The sequence below is a fragment of the Austrofundulus limnaeus genome, unplaced genomic scaffold (assembly GCF_001266775.1).
Source record: "Austrofundulus limnaeus strain Quisiro unplaced genomic scaffold, Austrofundulus_limnaeus-1.0 Scaffold3, whole genome shotgun sequence".
Lineage (NCBI taxonomy): Eukaryota > Metazoa > Chordata > Actinopteri > Cyprinodontiformes > Rivulidae > Austrofundulus > Austrofundulus limnaeus.
In genome coordinates, this window is record NW_013952405.1 from 4,046,882 (window position 1) to 4,061,668 (window position 14,787).

General features: G+C 37.2%; 1 protein-coding gene across 1 annotated transcript in view; it reads left to right on the forward strand.

Annotated features, from left to right (window-relative positions):
- Positions 1-1,619: 1,619 nt before the first annotated feature.
- The window catches only part of pkp1a (plakophilin 1a), a 14,926-nt gene continuing 1,758 nt past the window's right edge, over positions 1,620-14,787 (forward strand). Inside the window, exons 1-13 of the mRNA XM_014017947.1 lie at positions 1,620-2,270; positions 4,380-4,498; positions 8,835-9,005; positions 9,121-9,299; positions 9,456-9,594; positions 10,916-11,123; positions 11,317-11,476; positions 11,584-11,701; positions 12,580-12,747; positions 12,826-13,023; positions 13,311-13,461; positions 13,609-13,795; positions 13,883-13,970. Of these exons, the coding sequence (XP_013873401.1) occupies positions 2,096-2,270; positions 4,380-4,498; positions 8,835-9,005; positions 9,121-9,299; positions 9,456-9,594; positions 10,916-11,123; positions 11,317-11,476; positions 11,584-11,701; positions 12,580-12,747; positions 12,826-13,023; positions 13,311-13,461; positions 13,609-13,795; positions 13,883-13,970 (2,061 nt within the window). The 5' untranslated portion in view covers positions 1,620-2,095. The remainder of the gene's footprint in view (positions 2,271-4,379; positions 4,499-8,834; positions 9,006-9,120; positions 9,300-9,455; positions 9,595-10,915; positions 11,124-11,316; positions 11,477-11,583; positions 11,702-12,579; positions 12,748-12,825; positions 13,024-13,310; positions 13,462-13,608; positions 13,796-13,882; positions 13,971-14,787) is intronic.

The window sequence follows — 14,787 nt, forward strand, 5'->3', positions numbered from 1 at the left end:
TTGAGTGATTCCATACTTTTTTCCTCAGAATTGAGTGATTCCATACTTTTTTCCTGTGCTTGATTCGCTTGGTTCACATTCACTGACTTCCACCATGTTTTCTTTTCATTTCTTTGAGAGTTCATGAAAGCCAACAAGTTGCACTTTGGAATGACCTTATTATTGTNTCATGTTTTTGATCTGAGTTTGTTTTACAGAATGAAATGTCTGAATGAGTGCTCATCAAAGACTGGTGATTCCATACTTTTTGCCAGGAGTTGTACATAACAGGTTCACCTCTCTAATAAAAATCTTTGTCATTTCAGATTATTTTTTTATGTTTCTCTTGTAGATATATATTTTTTCTGATTAATTTTTTTTATTATTTTAAATGAACTCATTGGTGGGCCAAAGTGAGTTTACCTGCAAACTGGATATGGCCCCCATGTCACCATATCTGAGCATTCCATGTCTAAAAAAGGTTTTGTGTTGAAGTAAATTTTAAAAAAATGGCAAAATGTTTCAATAAAGGATCATAAAGTTCCATCCATATGCAGACTGAATAACAAAGCAGCAAATGTGACAACTGAATATGATTTAGTAAATAAAACTATAAAACTAAGGACATTTAAAATGCACGTCAAACAAAAGCTCAGGAATCATGAAGATAATTCACAGTGTAAACTATGCTGATTTGGACTTAAACCATAGGATTTCTGCTGTGGTTTGGCTGTGCATACAACCATATCACTTGTTTTCTCTGAAGTCAATACTTTTTGAATATTGGACACTCAGTGGAGGTTCTTGGAAGCACCCAACAGATGTATAAAATTGCAGTAACTTTACGGCTGCAGTCAGTAGTTGTTCTGTGCAAGCTGATGATAGCAGATAGCAAAGTGCTCACACATGTAAGAGCAACCTCATATTTTTTGTGTCACCCCACCCCCCAGGAAATGCATTAGTTTAGGTTAAAATACAATAATTTTAAAGCAACAGAATGATAGTTTATCATTTCCAATCTGGAAACCCTGCCTGCCCTGGACCTTTTTCCACAGATACCGTTTAATGTCACCTTCAGAGCAGAATGGTTTCTTTGGGGGCAACTGATGGTGAAGATGGGACAGGTCCTCAAATTTTAAAGGCTGGACTTTTGTACAGCTTAAAATGTTTATTTTGGTTTGTGATGGACCAATTTCTTGTCAGAAACAGTGCAAAATTTGTCCATAATGTACTGATTATTGTAGTAGCTCACAATATCAAATATATTTCCAGAGAAAATCCCAGTATACAGTGATTATTTTAGTATATTATTTTCTAACTGCATTATAACATATGATCTATAATCATGCAGGTTAACCTGTGCTTCATTAAATGCTGAGTATTCTTGGCTGCACATCTTATTTGTTATAAATATTAATTAGTCATTAATGTATGCATTTTTGTTTTAATGGTTATAMATGTATTTTATTGTGGTCTGTCTGCATGTGCATGTTATTGCTAGCAAATAAACCGTATATGATGCCCCACAAACTGGACCACCATACTTTGCAGCAGGCAAAGATGGCAGTAGGCCTATAAAATCGTCAAGGAAACTTCAACAGATGCAGCCAGCACAGTATTACACATGCATTTTTATTTTATTTTATTTTTTATGTGTATTTGCCAGTTTCAACAAAGGTAAAACCCTAACATTAACCAGAGATCTATCAAGTCAAGAAGGCTTACAGTGGTGGGCACTGCCCCCCTTACTGGCCGCCCCCTTGGTGACGCTCCTGATGGGACTCTAAGAAATAAAAAAGAGGCGTTTTAAAACGGACCTATAGTAAATGCGCGGTGCAGTTGAGGAAGTTTGTGCTACACCTTTTTTCTTCAACACCTGCAGGTGAACTCTCCTCTGCGCTCGGCGGGGCGCGGTCACGAGGGTGGAGTCCACCGCAGCAGCAGCAGCARCAGCAGCTCTGGGAACCTTTTTACTCATCTGCATTCTTGGCAATCAGTCTGTTGCGCCTCTTTCTCCGGGTCCGCTCCCTCTGGGAAACTGGTTCAACCGATCCGTTGTGAAAGTAAGGGGAGGGGGACAAAACATAAGACGGAGCCGCAGTCCGAGTCGTGGAAGATGATGGCACCGGATCCGCTACGATCGGCGACGACCGTCGAGGGCGCGGAGGACACCTCGCTCGCGCTGCCGTCCGACAGGAGCCTGAGCTCGGGGAGGCAGCGCGTGCTGGATCAGGTTCACAGCATTAAGCGGACCAAGTCCAGACAAGGCAGAAGCGTGTCGTCTCCTACAAGTATGAAAACTGCTCTTACACTAAACTTACTCCAAATATTTTGTTTTCTCGTCGTTGGTAGGCGCTGTTTGCAAGGTTTATGCTCAGTTTAGAAAGTTTTAGAATTTTTTTTTCTTACCTGGACAAAAGTGCGTCACAGCCCACAATTACAGAAAGGTATAGCATCAGCCACTGTCCCAAATGAGGGTAATTTCTCTGTGTTAGTCTCGTAATTACAGTCATAAAGACCAATGTTTAAGGTTAAACATGAGGTAAATAATCCAGTTTCCCGTTCAAACTGGTTCTGTGTGGGAAAACGATGGCTTCCGTGGAAAAAAAAAAAAAAAGGTGACAGTTGAGTTATGTTTACAGCTTTTCCCGTCCTGCGTTGAAGTTGCGCAGTAGCGGTATGGAGCATGGAAAGTGTAGTAAACAGCGACAAAATAAATAAAAAATAAATAAATAAAACTATCTTTTAAAGCTAAAAATGCTTTACCTCAGGTGTTCTTGTGTAAAACACTATATATAGCCAAACTTGTGACGATGATTAAATTTGGATGTTTCCTAATTTGTTTTTGGCTTTCCTGCAAAAGCCTCTTTTAATATCAGCAAGAAATGAGAATTTTGCTTGTTTATGTTGAGAAAATAATGCAGAACTGAAATGTTTTGTTGGGATTGGCACAGGGTTAGTGGGTTTTACTGTAGTTCAACTGCTTTACTGAGGCTTTCGCTTTTTCTCAGTTCATTAGGAAAGCATTAATCAAAGCTACTGTAAGTGTTGAAGAAAAGATAGAATCATATCAAATGACTTGAAATTGTGCAGAATGAAATGGCATGTAAAAAGTTTATGAAGAGTCAAAAATATTCCATGAAGCTGAATTAGATGTGCTTATTCAACAGTCATTTCACTGCTTGCTTGCTTGTTAATACAATTAAGGTGAAACAAAAGTCAAATATTTGTGATATGTCTAAATGTAATTTGCTCACTGGCAGGATGAAAACTTCAAGATGTCCCAGGTCCCCTTTAAAAATGAGATCTCAATCTCAATGGGGGTTTTATCAGGTCAAATAAATTAAATACAATTAAACGAATGACATTGTTAACATCCATCATAGGGTTTTTGATAGGGATGCACGATATATCGGTATTGATATCGGTATCGACCGATATTGGTCATTTTTTAGAATATCGTATCGGTCCAATATTTAAAACTGGGCCGATATTAACGTCCAATATTGATTTCCCACTTTTTAGCTTTGTGTTTGTGTTTTAGGAGGGGAGATGGTTGGTTGAGCGACATCTGTTTGATCATAATAGTGATATTGACTCTGCACAGCCAGGAATATCTGAAGTAGGAAGCCATGTTAGAGGTCTGGTTGTTTATTTACAGCATCAAAAAAAGACGTATATAGTATGTATAATATGATTTGTGTGTTTGTGTAATATCGGTAAATATTGGTTATCGGCCATAACAGCAATAATTATATCGGATATCGATATCGGCTGAAATTTTTATATTGGTGCATCCCTACTTTTTGATTTGTATGGTGAGGTGATCAGGAGGCTTTTATTGTTGTATGTAAGCAAAATAAAAACAGTTGTTTTGATTGCTAAAATACCTCAACTCTGAGTAAAACAAGCTGTTTGACTATTTTTAGAAGTGAGACAGAAGATGTTTGTATTGGACTTAGGTAGATGGTCTGTCTCTTTAGGAGACTTGCGCCTTTTGCATAATAATTTCTCATTTGTTTACACAGGTTAAAAGAAAATTATTTTTTTGTCTTAGACTTGGCACAGAATATGTGTGTGTCCCTCATCCCAATGAATGATCCAACCAGCCTGAAAAATAAACATCTGAAACACAATGAAGCTTACAATTACAACTCAGAGGCTCTTAATTGTGTCTGACATGATGTCATACCTCTCCAAACCAAAGTCTAGGTGTTTGGGAAGCAAAATTAAGCATAAACCTGTCTCCATGTTTTTTTTTATACATAATAGATGTGATAAGACCTGAAAGAATTGCACATTTTATCCACTGTTGCTCTCCGTTTCTTCCTTTTTTATTTTATTTATTTATTTTTTGGTGTCCTGTATGTTTTTCCTCATTTGTTTTTCCTTCCAAACAGGCCCATCACCAAAACTTTCAACCTACAGTGAATTTGGGACATTCAAGTTTATGCCATCCAAAGGAAATGATTTACTCAGTCGCACCAACTCCACCATGTCAACAAGCTACACCAAAGTGGTAACTTTCTTTTTCCTGCTCAGCATCATGTGCTGGAAATCAGAGYGCAAACTTTTATGTCATGTGCTTGGTTTTGTGTTTGTCATTAATTCGTTTCAAAGTTGTTATAGAAAAAAATGTTTTTCAACTTCCGATTAATTTCAGCCATTCAAAAAAGAAAATCTACTAGGGCTGCATGATATTAGAAAATCTTGCGATGGCGATAATATTTGTAATTATTGCTGTTGCTACTACACCTGAATTCCCCTGAGTGGGACAATAAAGGCGGTTTCTATTCTATTCTACTTTATTCTATTGCGATGAGGACATCAGATGCAATATGTCTTTATTTCTTTCTTCCCTTTCTAATCAGTATTCCTACTCTATGTGACCTTTAACATTTTTGGCAATGTTTGGAGTGTGCTTTCGCTGCTTTGAAACTCTGTCCTGCTGTCTAAATATTGCGTTAGCATGAAAAACACAACTTCAAAACTCTTCAAATATATTAGTCGACATTTATTACACTCCGAGCAGTCCTTTGCGATATGAATATTGCATACATTGATATTGTGATGACAATATTTTTGCGATATATGGTGCAGCCCTAAAATCTACACACAATTAGATTTTCCTGTATTCTTACTATTAATTTCAGTTAAGATCATATTTTCTGATTTTATGTTTTGACTGATCTGAAGTTGTCTCTCAACACAAACTGTAAGACAAGTGAGCTGTTTTGCTTCTTGTTAGTTTTAATGAAAGCAATGTGTTGTTTTCCTCGGTATGTAAGAGCAGCACATTTCTTAAACTGGATTATTTTCAGGAGTAATGTTGGCTGCAGCTGTGTGTTCATGTGAGTAATTATATGTGGGTGTGTGTGTGTGTGTGTGCGCGCATGTATCTACACTGATTTGCCTTGACCTGACCTGACGTAGAGTTGAGACATTTCTAGGGTGTKTGTTAGGGTTTTCTTGCTAATGAAGGCTCATAATCAGCACATCATGAGATCCATTAGTCATATAGTGTTGGTATGTAAAGCTCACTAGAGAGCTAAATGGTTTTTCACCAGTCATACTGCACAGCATACATTAGTGTGCGTAAAAATTGTTTTTGAAACCTACTTTGTCAGTTGCTTTGTTGGATATTTATCATTTAAGGGTTGGGCAGTTAAATGTTTGCAATGTTAATCGCAGTTTACTAAAATCTGTTAAAAACCGCAGTACAGTTATGAAACAGTTTGGTTTAATTAATTGTAGTGTTGCCTGCAAGGGCAAAATCAGCTTGACAAATAAAAGTGACATCTATTTTATCAACTCTATAATTTCCTGTAATTTCAGAGGCCCCAAGCTAATGTAACTTTAATTACAAGATAATTATATGCAAATGTCACAATATAAAATATTGAGCTTTTCTGAAGTAGCTTTTTAATTTTTTTTTGTTAATGGGCTATGACAAATTTATTTATTTTAAATGTAGCATAAAACTTGGAAGCCAAACAGTAAAGTGTATAAAAGCTGTAAAACTGGCTTGAAACCCTGAGTTGACTCGAGGATTGAATTTGTGTTACTTTTTTTATATTTCAGGTTTATTGATGACTGTGTATTTTTTCATTTTACTTTTGCACATTTTTGTTAATCTTATACTTTCAGATACTTTATGCTTTTGCGTATTTTGCATCTCAGTTTGTGTAGTTTTATTCAGTGGCAATTTTGTGCAGCACTGTTTTTGTGTGTTTGCTWTATTCTGAATATTCTACACTAAGTCAACAAGACAAATTCCTCACTTTGTAAACTTGGTTGTTAACCATTCATTCATCCAACTATTTTCTTTCTTCAGTTTACCTGGTTTCGTGGAGCTGGTGCCTTTCTCCAACAGGTTAAAAGTTGGACAGGTTGCAAGTTCGTCAGGGATAGATAAAGACAAACCAGCTTTCACACACACAACAACACCTACAGTAGGGACCATTTCAAGTTACCAGTTACCCTAACATACTTTGTTTTTGTCTGTGGGAGGAAATAGAAGTACCTAGAGAAAACCCACACAGGGAAAACAWGCAAAGTCTACCCAGAAAGTTCCCAGGCCAGGAGGTGAACCAGTGCTTCGCTGATACAATTTACAGTTTATAGCCAGCTCTCATTAACTGCACGTTGTTAATTTAATCATTTGGGATTAAATGCAACTAGGGATTTATCTATTAAATCAATAAATCAGTTTATTCAATTAATTTGAATTAGCCATTTATAACGATTTTATTTTGGGAAAATCTGGATTTTTTTCCCCCACCAGTGCACTCTTTGAGGCTTCTATACATCAGAGGTCACCCCGCCTGTCCCTCAAGATGCTTGGTACATTACATGACAATATGGCAGCTAGCAAAGAGGATCTACTTCCCAAAAAAGGCACTGTGTCTTCAGTTATCTGGAATTGGTTAGGTTTTGCAACCTCGGACTTGGAGCAACAAACACCTCACTGCAAACTCTGTTTGAAGGCTCTTGCTACAAAAGGCAGGAGTACAACAAATTTGTTTCAACACCTGAAACAGAGGCACTCCATTAATTGGGAAACAAAATCAATTAAAATCAAATTTGGGGTGAAAAAAATCTGAGATCCTTTTTTTTGGGGCCATATCGCCCAGCCCTAGATGCAACCAGATTATATCTATGTATGGTTTAGTGGTTAGCGCTGATGCCTCTCAGCAAGAGGGTCCTGGGTTTGATTCCTGGTTCAGACCTAGGATCTGCTTGTTTGTTTGCATGTTCTCCCTGCTTGGGTGAGTTTTCTCTTGGACCAACAACAGGCATGTTGGGTTACCTTCAGGCCCAAGTCTCTCTTAATAAAGAGCTCTCAATGGCATTTGCCTTGTTAAATAAAGTTTACTAATGTTTTTGTTAGTTATTTTTTATTTTTTTGCAGACATTTATCACACATTTAGCAGCACAAAAAAGCCATGTGTTTTATTAGGCATTTTATGGATTATCATGTATGGTGAAACTCTTAAGGCAATCACATAGCTGTACCTAACAAGTTTGCCTCTGGCTACAACATATGTATACAGCTACTTTTAAAGACTATTGTATTCTTCTCCACAAAACATTAMTGTATTCAAATATCTACTCTTTATAGAAATCTTAAGCATGATTAAATAAAGTAAACAATACTGTATAGGTAGTTTTTCTAACTGCTTAATTATGATCATAACATTCACACGTAACAAAGGAATATCACAGAGAAGGTTCATTACTGTAGTGAAGGAGGAAATGGAAAGAAGMAGCTGAATTATGACTAGCGCTGCCGTGATTAGTCGACTATTAAAATAATGATTTGTGGCAGCCCTAATTATGACTACACACCAGTAACAGTGTCCTGTTGGGTTTTTGGGCACCTGTATTTGCCCTGCTCATATATTCTTTTAAACTTGTTCAGTTGTTGATGTAAGGAAATGACTGTTTGTCCAGTCAGAAAGGAAGCGAAAGCGCAGCACAGTGAGAACAAACACTCTGTGGTTAACAACGTGTGCGGCTGACAAGTCTAAAGACGCCTTCACTGCCGAGTGAAGCAGCTGATGTATGAGTGGTTACTCAGCAAACTGTCCAGTTTAAACAGGAGACAGTTGTCTTTGTCTATTTAAGCTTCCAGCTTTTACACTATCTCAAACTTATTATCTTATGAAGTCAAAATGTCAAGATGTCAGCTGCAGGCGTTTATATAAGCTTTGATTAATGATTTTGAATGTTGAAAAACTCCTTTTACACTTTTTTGTCAGAACTGAGTGGAAAGTTCTTCACTCTCTGCCTGTTTTTTATTTTATTTTTTTAATTATTGTCATTTGGAACTAAGTGGTGACAGATTCTTACTAAAACATGCATTTTCTTTTATTCTGTGCTACTGTTTGTGAAAGTTTAAAATGTGTAGCTTTTACACACATAATCAAAATTATAGAGTGCTGTTGGACTGAGTATATATTGTGATATGTTAAACAATGCTTTGTCTTGTTTACACTCACAAAATGACTCAATTGTAACATCAATCATGCTTGCAAACAGCCTTTACTTTGGACTATATTAGTAATAACTAAGATAAAGGAAAGAAACTAASAGGTATTCAGAGATTGTGCCAGTTTATATATTTTTGTCACTGGTTTTAGTGAAAGTTGAAAATAKAATATTTTTTAGCTTAAATTTATGATTCAGGGAAGCTCAGAAGATGTCTTCTTTTATTTAGTATGTTTTAGTCTTCTTTCTGAAATAGTTGTATCCCTATGTTTTAAAGCAAAATTCATTTTGTTGCTGATGCTTCTTAAATTAAAATGTTTCTGGCATAGCAAGCACATCCTGAACTTACACTCTTTTTACTTTAGGCCAATTTTCAGAAGACACATAGTCAATCTGCTAGAGTTCCCAAAGGAAGACATATCAGCTCCTCGACTATATGGGATCAACAAACAATCAAGAAACCCAATGGGCTGAAAACCAGTCGTAGTGACCCTACATTGGTCCCTCCTCTTTCTCCGGCTCAGTCACGTACCTTGGTGATCACTTTTTGTTTGTTTTATTCCTTTCTGGAAAATAAATAAATAAATAAACAAAACTTATGCAGCTATTCTGCCAAATGACAATAATTTTGTAAATTGATCACTTTTTTAGAGCACGAGAAGGCAGAACACCATTCGATCTCATCAACAGAGCACCTCTTCCATGGTTAATGGCATAAACCTCACCAACAGCCAAACAGGCATTGTCCAGTCACCTTCTATTCAACCTCAATTTGATGGCAGGTTGGGTACAATGAAAATGTTAAAAATGGAGCAGACATGTGAGACAATGTGAGTTTCCTTTTTTTTTTTTTTTTGCTTTCTGCTCTTGTTTGTCTAACTCCTCAAAAACAACAGTGAAAAAAAATCCAACTATAAATTCTATTCACTGAAATCTGATAAACTAATTGTCAACCATGTCAATGATCCCTGTTCCTGTTTTTAAAGGTTGAACTCAATGAGCATAATGGACATAACCTTAAAAGAAGCTGTGGTGTTCCTGGATCAACCTGAAGAAGATAAACAACATTTTGGAGCCAGCGCCATCCAGCACTACACCTTTATTAATGACGATGCCAAAATAGAGGTTGGACTAATAAACACACATCTGGTTACTTTTAGCAAATACACCCTCCAAACACACACACACGCACGCACGCACGCACGCACGCACGCATGCACGCACACACACACACTGTTTCATTTGTTATGCTTCCATTCTTTGTATTGGGATTGATTTTGGGTTGTGTTGTTACAAACAGAAGAGATCTGTGAAATTTTACACCTAAGAAATGTTTCCCATCCCTCATTGTTGCTTTTTATCTTTGCAGCATGCCATGCCATGCCATGCCATGCCATGCCATGCCATGCCATGCCATGCCATGCCATGCCATACCACACCACACCACACCGCTTTATTCATAAAGCCCTTAAAAACAACAAGGCCAACAAATAAGAAACAGCACAACTAGATAAGGTTAAAATCCTATCACACTGGGTCAGAGGCCAGTGAATTAAAGTATGTTTTTCAATGAATATTRAAAATGGCAAGTAAGGGAGTTTGCCTAACATGCAGTGGGAAATGATTCCACAGTTTTGGACCTGTAACAGTGAGCTCATCGCCTCTGAGCTTGTATCACATCTTTGGAACCATTTAAATCATCTGATCTGMAGTACGAACAGCTGCTGCAATCCAGAATGCTAAGAAGGGGGCAGAACTGTWAAGAGACATAGAAACTTACAAAATAGTTTCAAAATGAATTCTGAAGTGAGAAAGCCAGTGAAGGAAAGTTGCAAACGAACAATGGAAGCCTGACTAATGTCACTTGATTGCTGCTCACAAATTAGAGCTGATTTTCCATCCATGTCAACAGAATATCAAGAGCATGGCTTATTAAAAATAAATAAATAAATAAATAAACTTGCAGTAAATGTTGGTACTCATTCCTAATGAATCCTAGAAGATCTTTTACTGACATATTAGTGGAACTCTTTCTGATAAACCTCAAACCAACTACCTGTCATGCATCATTTGTTTGCCTTTATCAAACTTGTGACTCACATTGTGCACAAATATTTATTTCAGTACATCTTGTGCAGGGAGTTTTGTTTTTTGGTCTTGTGCGTTTAGATTTTTGTGAGTGTACTGCATCTCAAGCTATAGCATGAAAGTCCCATCTCAGTCATGTCACAATCCATTCTTGAGTAAAATCCTCTCTAAAGTTTCTAAAATATTTTAAATAAACTTTTTCCCCCTGAGACGAGCCATTGCACTGTAGTTAAGATTTAAAAATGAGAAACCATCAAAATCTAATTTCCATTAATTTATTTACTAAGATGTTTGTGCATCTGTGCGTGTCTGCACAAATGCGTTTTTATCTTTTTCACATCACATCTTTGTTTTGTAGGTGCAAGCATTAGAGGGTATTCCACCTCTAGTGAACCTGTTGGACAGTCCCAACCCACAAGTGTCCCAGACTGCTGCTGGGGCTTTGAGGAATCTTGTGTTTAAGAACAAGGTCAACAAGGTGCAAGTTTATGATTGTGGTGGTATAGCCAAGGCCTTGAATCTACTAAAGAAGACTGATTCTACTGAAACCAAGAAACAAATCACTGGTAGGAATTAATAAAAACTTTACCTCCAAAGTGTTGTGTATTTCTGGAATTTCAAAAGTAAAATTGAACACCCACTGACATTTTGCTTTTGCCATGATGAATATTGAAAGGCATTGCRTTCCTTCAAGAAATACTAGGCTTTTATTATCATTATTACTTTTAAAAAGTTAATCTTCTTGCATATGATATATAGGCCTGCTGTGGAACCTGTCTTCTGAAGACAAGCTGAAGCAAGACCTAATGAATACAGCACTGCCTGCTCTGACAGAAAGRGTGGTAGTGCCGTTCGTCTCAAATGATGACAAACAATATGTCGACTCATCCGTCTTCTACAATGCTACAGGCTGCCTGAGGTAAACATAKTTCATTCACTGAGATAAGATTTTAAGTTTGAAATGTTTCGTGTTCTTAATATCTAAATGATTGAGCAATACTAAACGGTGTATGGGTGTACATGTAGGAACCTGAGTAGTGGTGGTGTTAATGAGAGGAACATAATGCGAAACTGCACCAACCTCATCAGCTCACTTACGACATTTGTTGAGTCCTGTATCTCAAAGGAAACCACTGATGACAAGGTAACTTCTCTAAACACACCATAAATGCATTTTTTTTATTACAAGTATCTGTAAGAAGACAGAGTAAATTGCATTTACATTTGCAGTTTGTCTATCTATTCCACCTTATCACCTTATCAGTATCAGGAAAATAATCAGCTTGTTGAATGTTATTAATCAATTAATGGATAATTTAATCAGTAACTTGTGTAATAAGTATGTAAAATGATCATTTTGTGATAAAAAACTAACTGACAAACAACGACAATTATGGTCATATTATATTGAGATGACTYACAAACATCCACTCAGTACTGTAATCTAGGATCAAAAAGAAAAAAAATTGTATAGGTCTTCTGGACGGGTTCTTCTCTAATGAAACGTTTTGTCTCTCCTCCAAGAGACTTCTTCAGCACTGCAGTGCTTAAAAGCCTGAATTTTGCCTGAAACTCTCAGACTGAAGAAGTCTCTTGGAGGAGAGACGAAACGTTTCATTAGAGAAGAACCCGTCCAGAAGACCTATACAATTTTTTTCTTTTTGATTTTTTTACCTGGATTACTGAGATGCATCAGGACATGTAATCTAGGATGTAAACTAATATAAATGTTAAACTTATGTGAAAATGCCATACTCAGTCTGGATTTTTTTGGCTTTGATAAAGAGATCTCCAGAATGAAAAGAGTTAAYCCACAGAGTAGTTTCCTGTTGAATGTCATTAAGGTCCTTCTTTATATCATTGTGCAGAAACAATTCTCAGAAACTTTCTGTGTGTTGGATTGTTATGAACACTCAAAGCAACCGTGTGAAAAAATAATCAGAAAGTAAATTATTGGATAACATAAAAGACAGGATTATGAATTAAAGACCTATTTTTCTCTTCTCTGGCTCTATCATTTAGTCTTTGGAGAACTGTGTATGTATTCTCCATAATTTAACCTATCAACTGGGGAAGGAGCGTCCAGAGGCATTCAGTGAATATTCCCAATCAAGAGCGTCCGTCTCTCAGGAGAAGAAAAATGCCACAGTTGGCTGCTTCAGCCCAAGGAGCAGCAAGGTTCCGAACGAGGTGAGCATCAAAAGTTTTGTTCTTTCTTCAACCAAATCATAAGCAGCATTTAGTTCTAACTATCTCCTCTTTTCTCAGTGTTCTTTAGACAGACATCCAGAAAAAAGCAATGATTCTTCCCAGTCAGGAGTGAAATCAGGAGTGACTTCAGGAGTGAAGTTGTTGTGCCAACCCAGTGTCATTGACAACTACCTGTGGTTGCTGGAATATGCCAAGGAAGAACCCATTCAGGAGGCCAGCTGTGGTGCCCTGCAGAACCTCTCAGCCAGCAGCGAAGTTAGAACTAAGATGATCATCGCTAAGCTTAATGTTTTGTGTTTTGTCAATTTACTGAAAAATTTTGGAAAGAGGGAAAGCCAGAAACATACTCTTGGTTTTGAGATTAATGCAACAGATAATAAGTTTACTACATTAACCACGTTTTTATAGGATAATTTATTGATCTATTTTTTTTTACAATAGCTTAACATGTAGAAAAATGAAAATTTCACAAGGCTTCGTTTGATATCATGTTTTATGAATGTGGACAGTTGTCATTATCTTCTTCGCATTTTGTGTTGTAGGAGTCTGGAACTGTGTGCAAAGTTTTGCTTGAGAAGTTTAAAGATTTGCCTATCTTGGAGTCTTTGATTGCATCAGAAAACCCTACCATTCGGAAGACTGCCTTGTCCTTGCTGGATAACATGTCCCGTAGCAGAGTGCAGGTGGACATGGGTAAGAAGCAACTTRACAGTCAAACAAGATGAGAACTGGRTTAATCTGTGTGGATTTCTGCTACATATGTCTATTGTACATAAATAATTGCATTAAAACACATTACAAAAATACAATTTTTATGATGATTTGGTGTCTCCTCCACAGCAAAGCAGATGTTGCCTGAGTTGGTGTGCCAGCTCGGCTCCTCCACAGATGAAAATAGGTTCAATGATGAAGATGCTGTAGCACTTGGTAACACAATTCTGAGACTGACGCTGACAGACAGTGAGGTCACGAAGAAGCTTGTTGATAAAAACATGGTTTCTCAGCTGATTAAATTGAGCGGTAAAGAGTGAGTGTTTCATTCATTGATCTTTTTTTACAGCAGTGATAAATCATCCACCTACTTGTCTTGATCCGTGAWACCTTCTGTTTATAGGGCGTCATATCCCAACGGGAGCAAAGTGGTGTCAGCGCTGTTGTACAACATGTGGAATGATAAGAATTTGTACACCATTGTGAAAAAGGTAAAAACAAAAACTTTACAAAACAAAATTGGCTGTGTTTAATGCACATAAGAATGCAAAGATAACCATGTTGTAGAGGTCAGGCTCATGCAGACACTGTCCTGCAYGACCAGCTGAAACAGGTGGGTGTTTACTGTCACTCTTTTGACTCACTTTCCCCCTTCATTCTGCCACGCCCCAGAATTCAGTGTGTACAGAGACAACAACAACTTTGGAATCTTGGCAGACAGGCTGCTCACCATTGATTGTTAGAGGGATCCATGATTAGTTGTAGCATTAGACTTTATTTAATAAACATATATTTAACTGCAAAATAAAGACTGTAAAAACACTATAGGATGTTCAGTTTTTATCATTTTTAATCAAAAATTTTAAAAACATTACACGGACAGGGCCATTTACACGCAAAGCATTTTGGGTAAATGATGACATGGGTAGGTCCTCGGTGCAAGGCTGCTAGCGAGCTATATCCACCTTGAAGGTCAATCTTGGACAATATCTGACGATTGACTCTTTTAAATTAAACCAGAGAGCGTTGACAGAGAGGAGAAGGTAGAAATGACTCAGCCTGTAACTGAAAATATGGATGGAGGACAACAGAGCTGCTTCATGGAAGAAGAACCTCAGCTTAGCCTGTTAATCTTTGCGCTAGCGTCGACACTATATTGCCTCATATGTATTAGCTCAGCGCTAACACGACAAACAAGCTAAACTGAGGTCCTCCATCCATATTTTCAGTCCCAGGCTGAGTCATTTCTACCTTCTCCTCTCTGTCAACACCCTCTGGTTTAATTTAAAAGAGCCAAACGTCAGATAT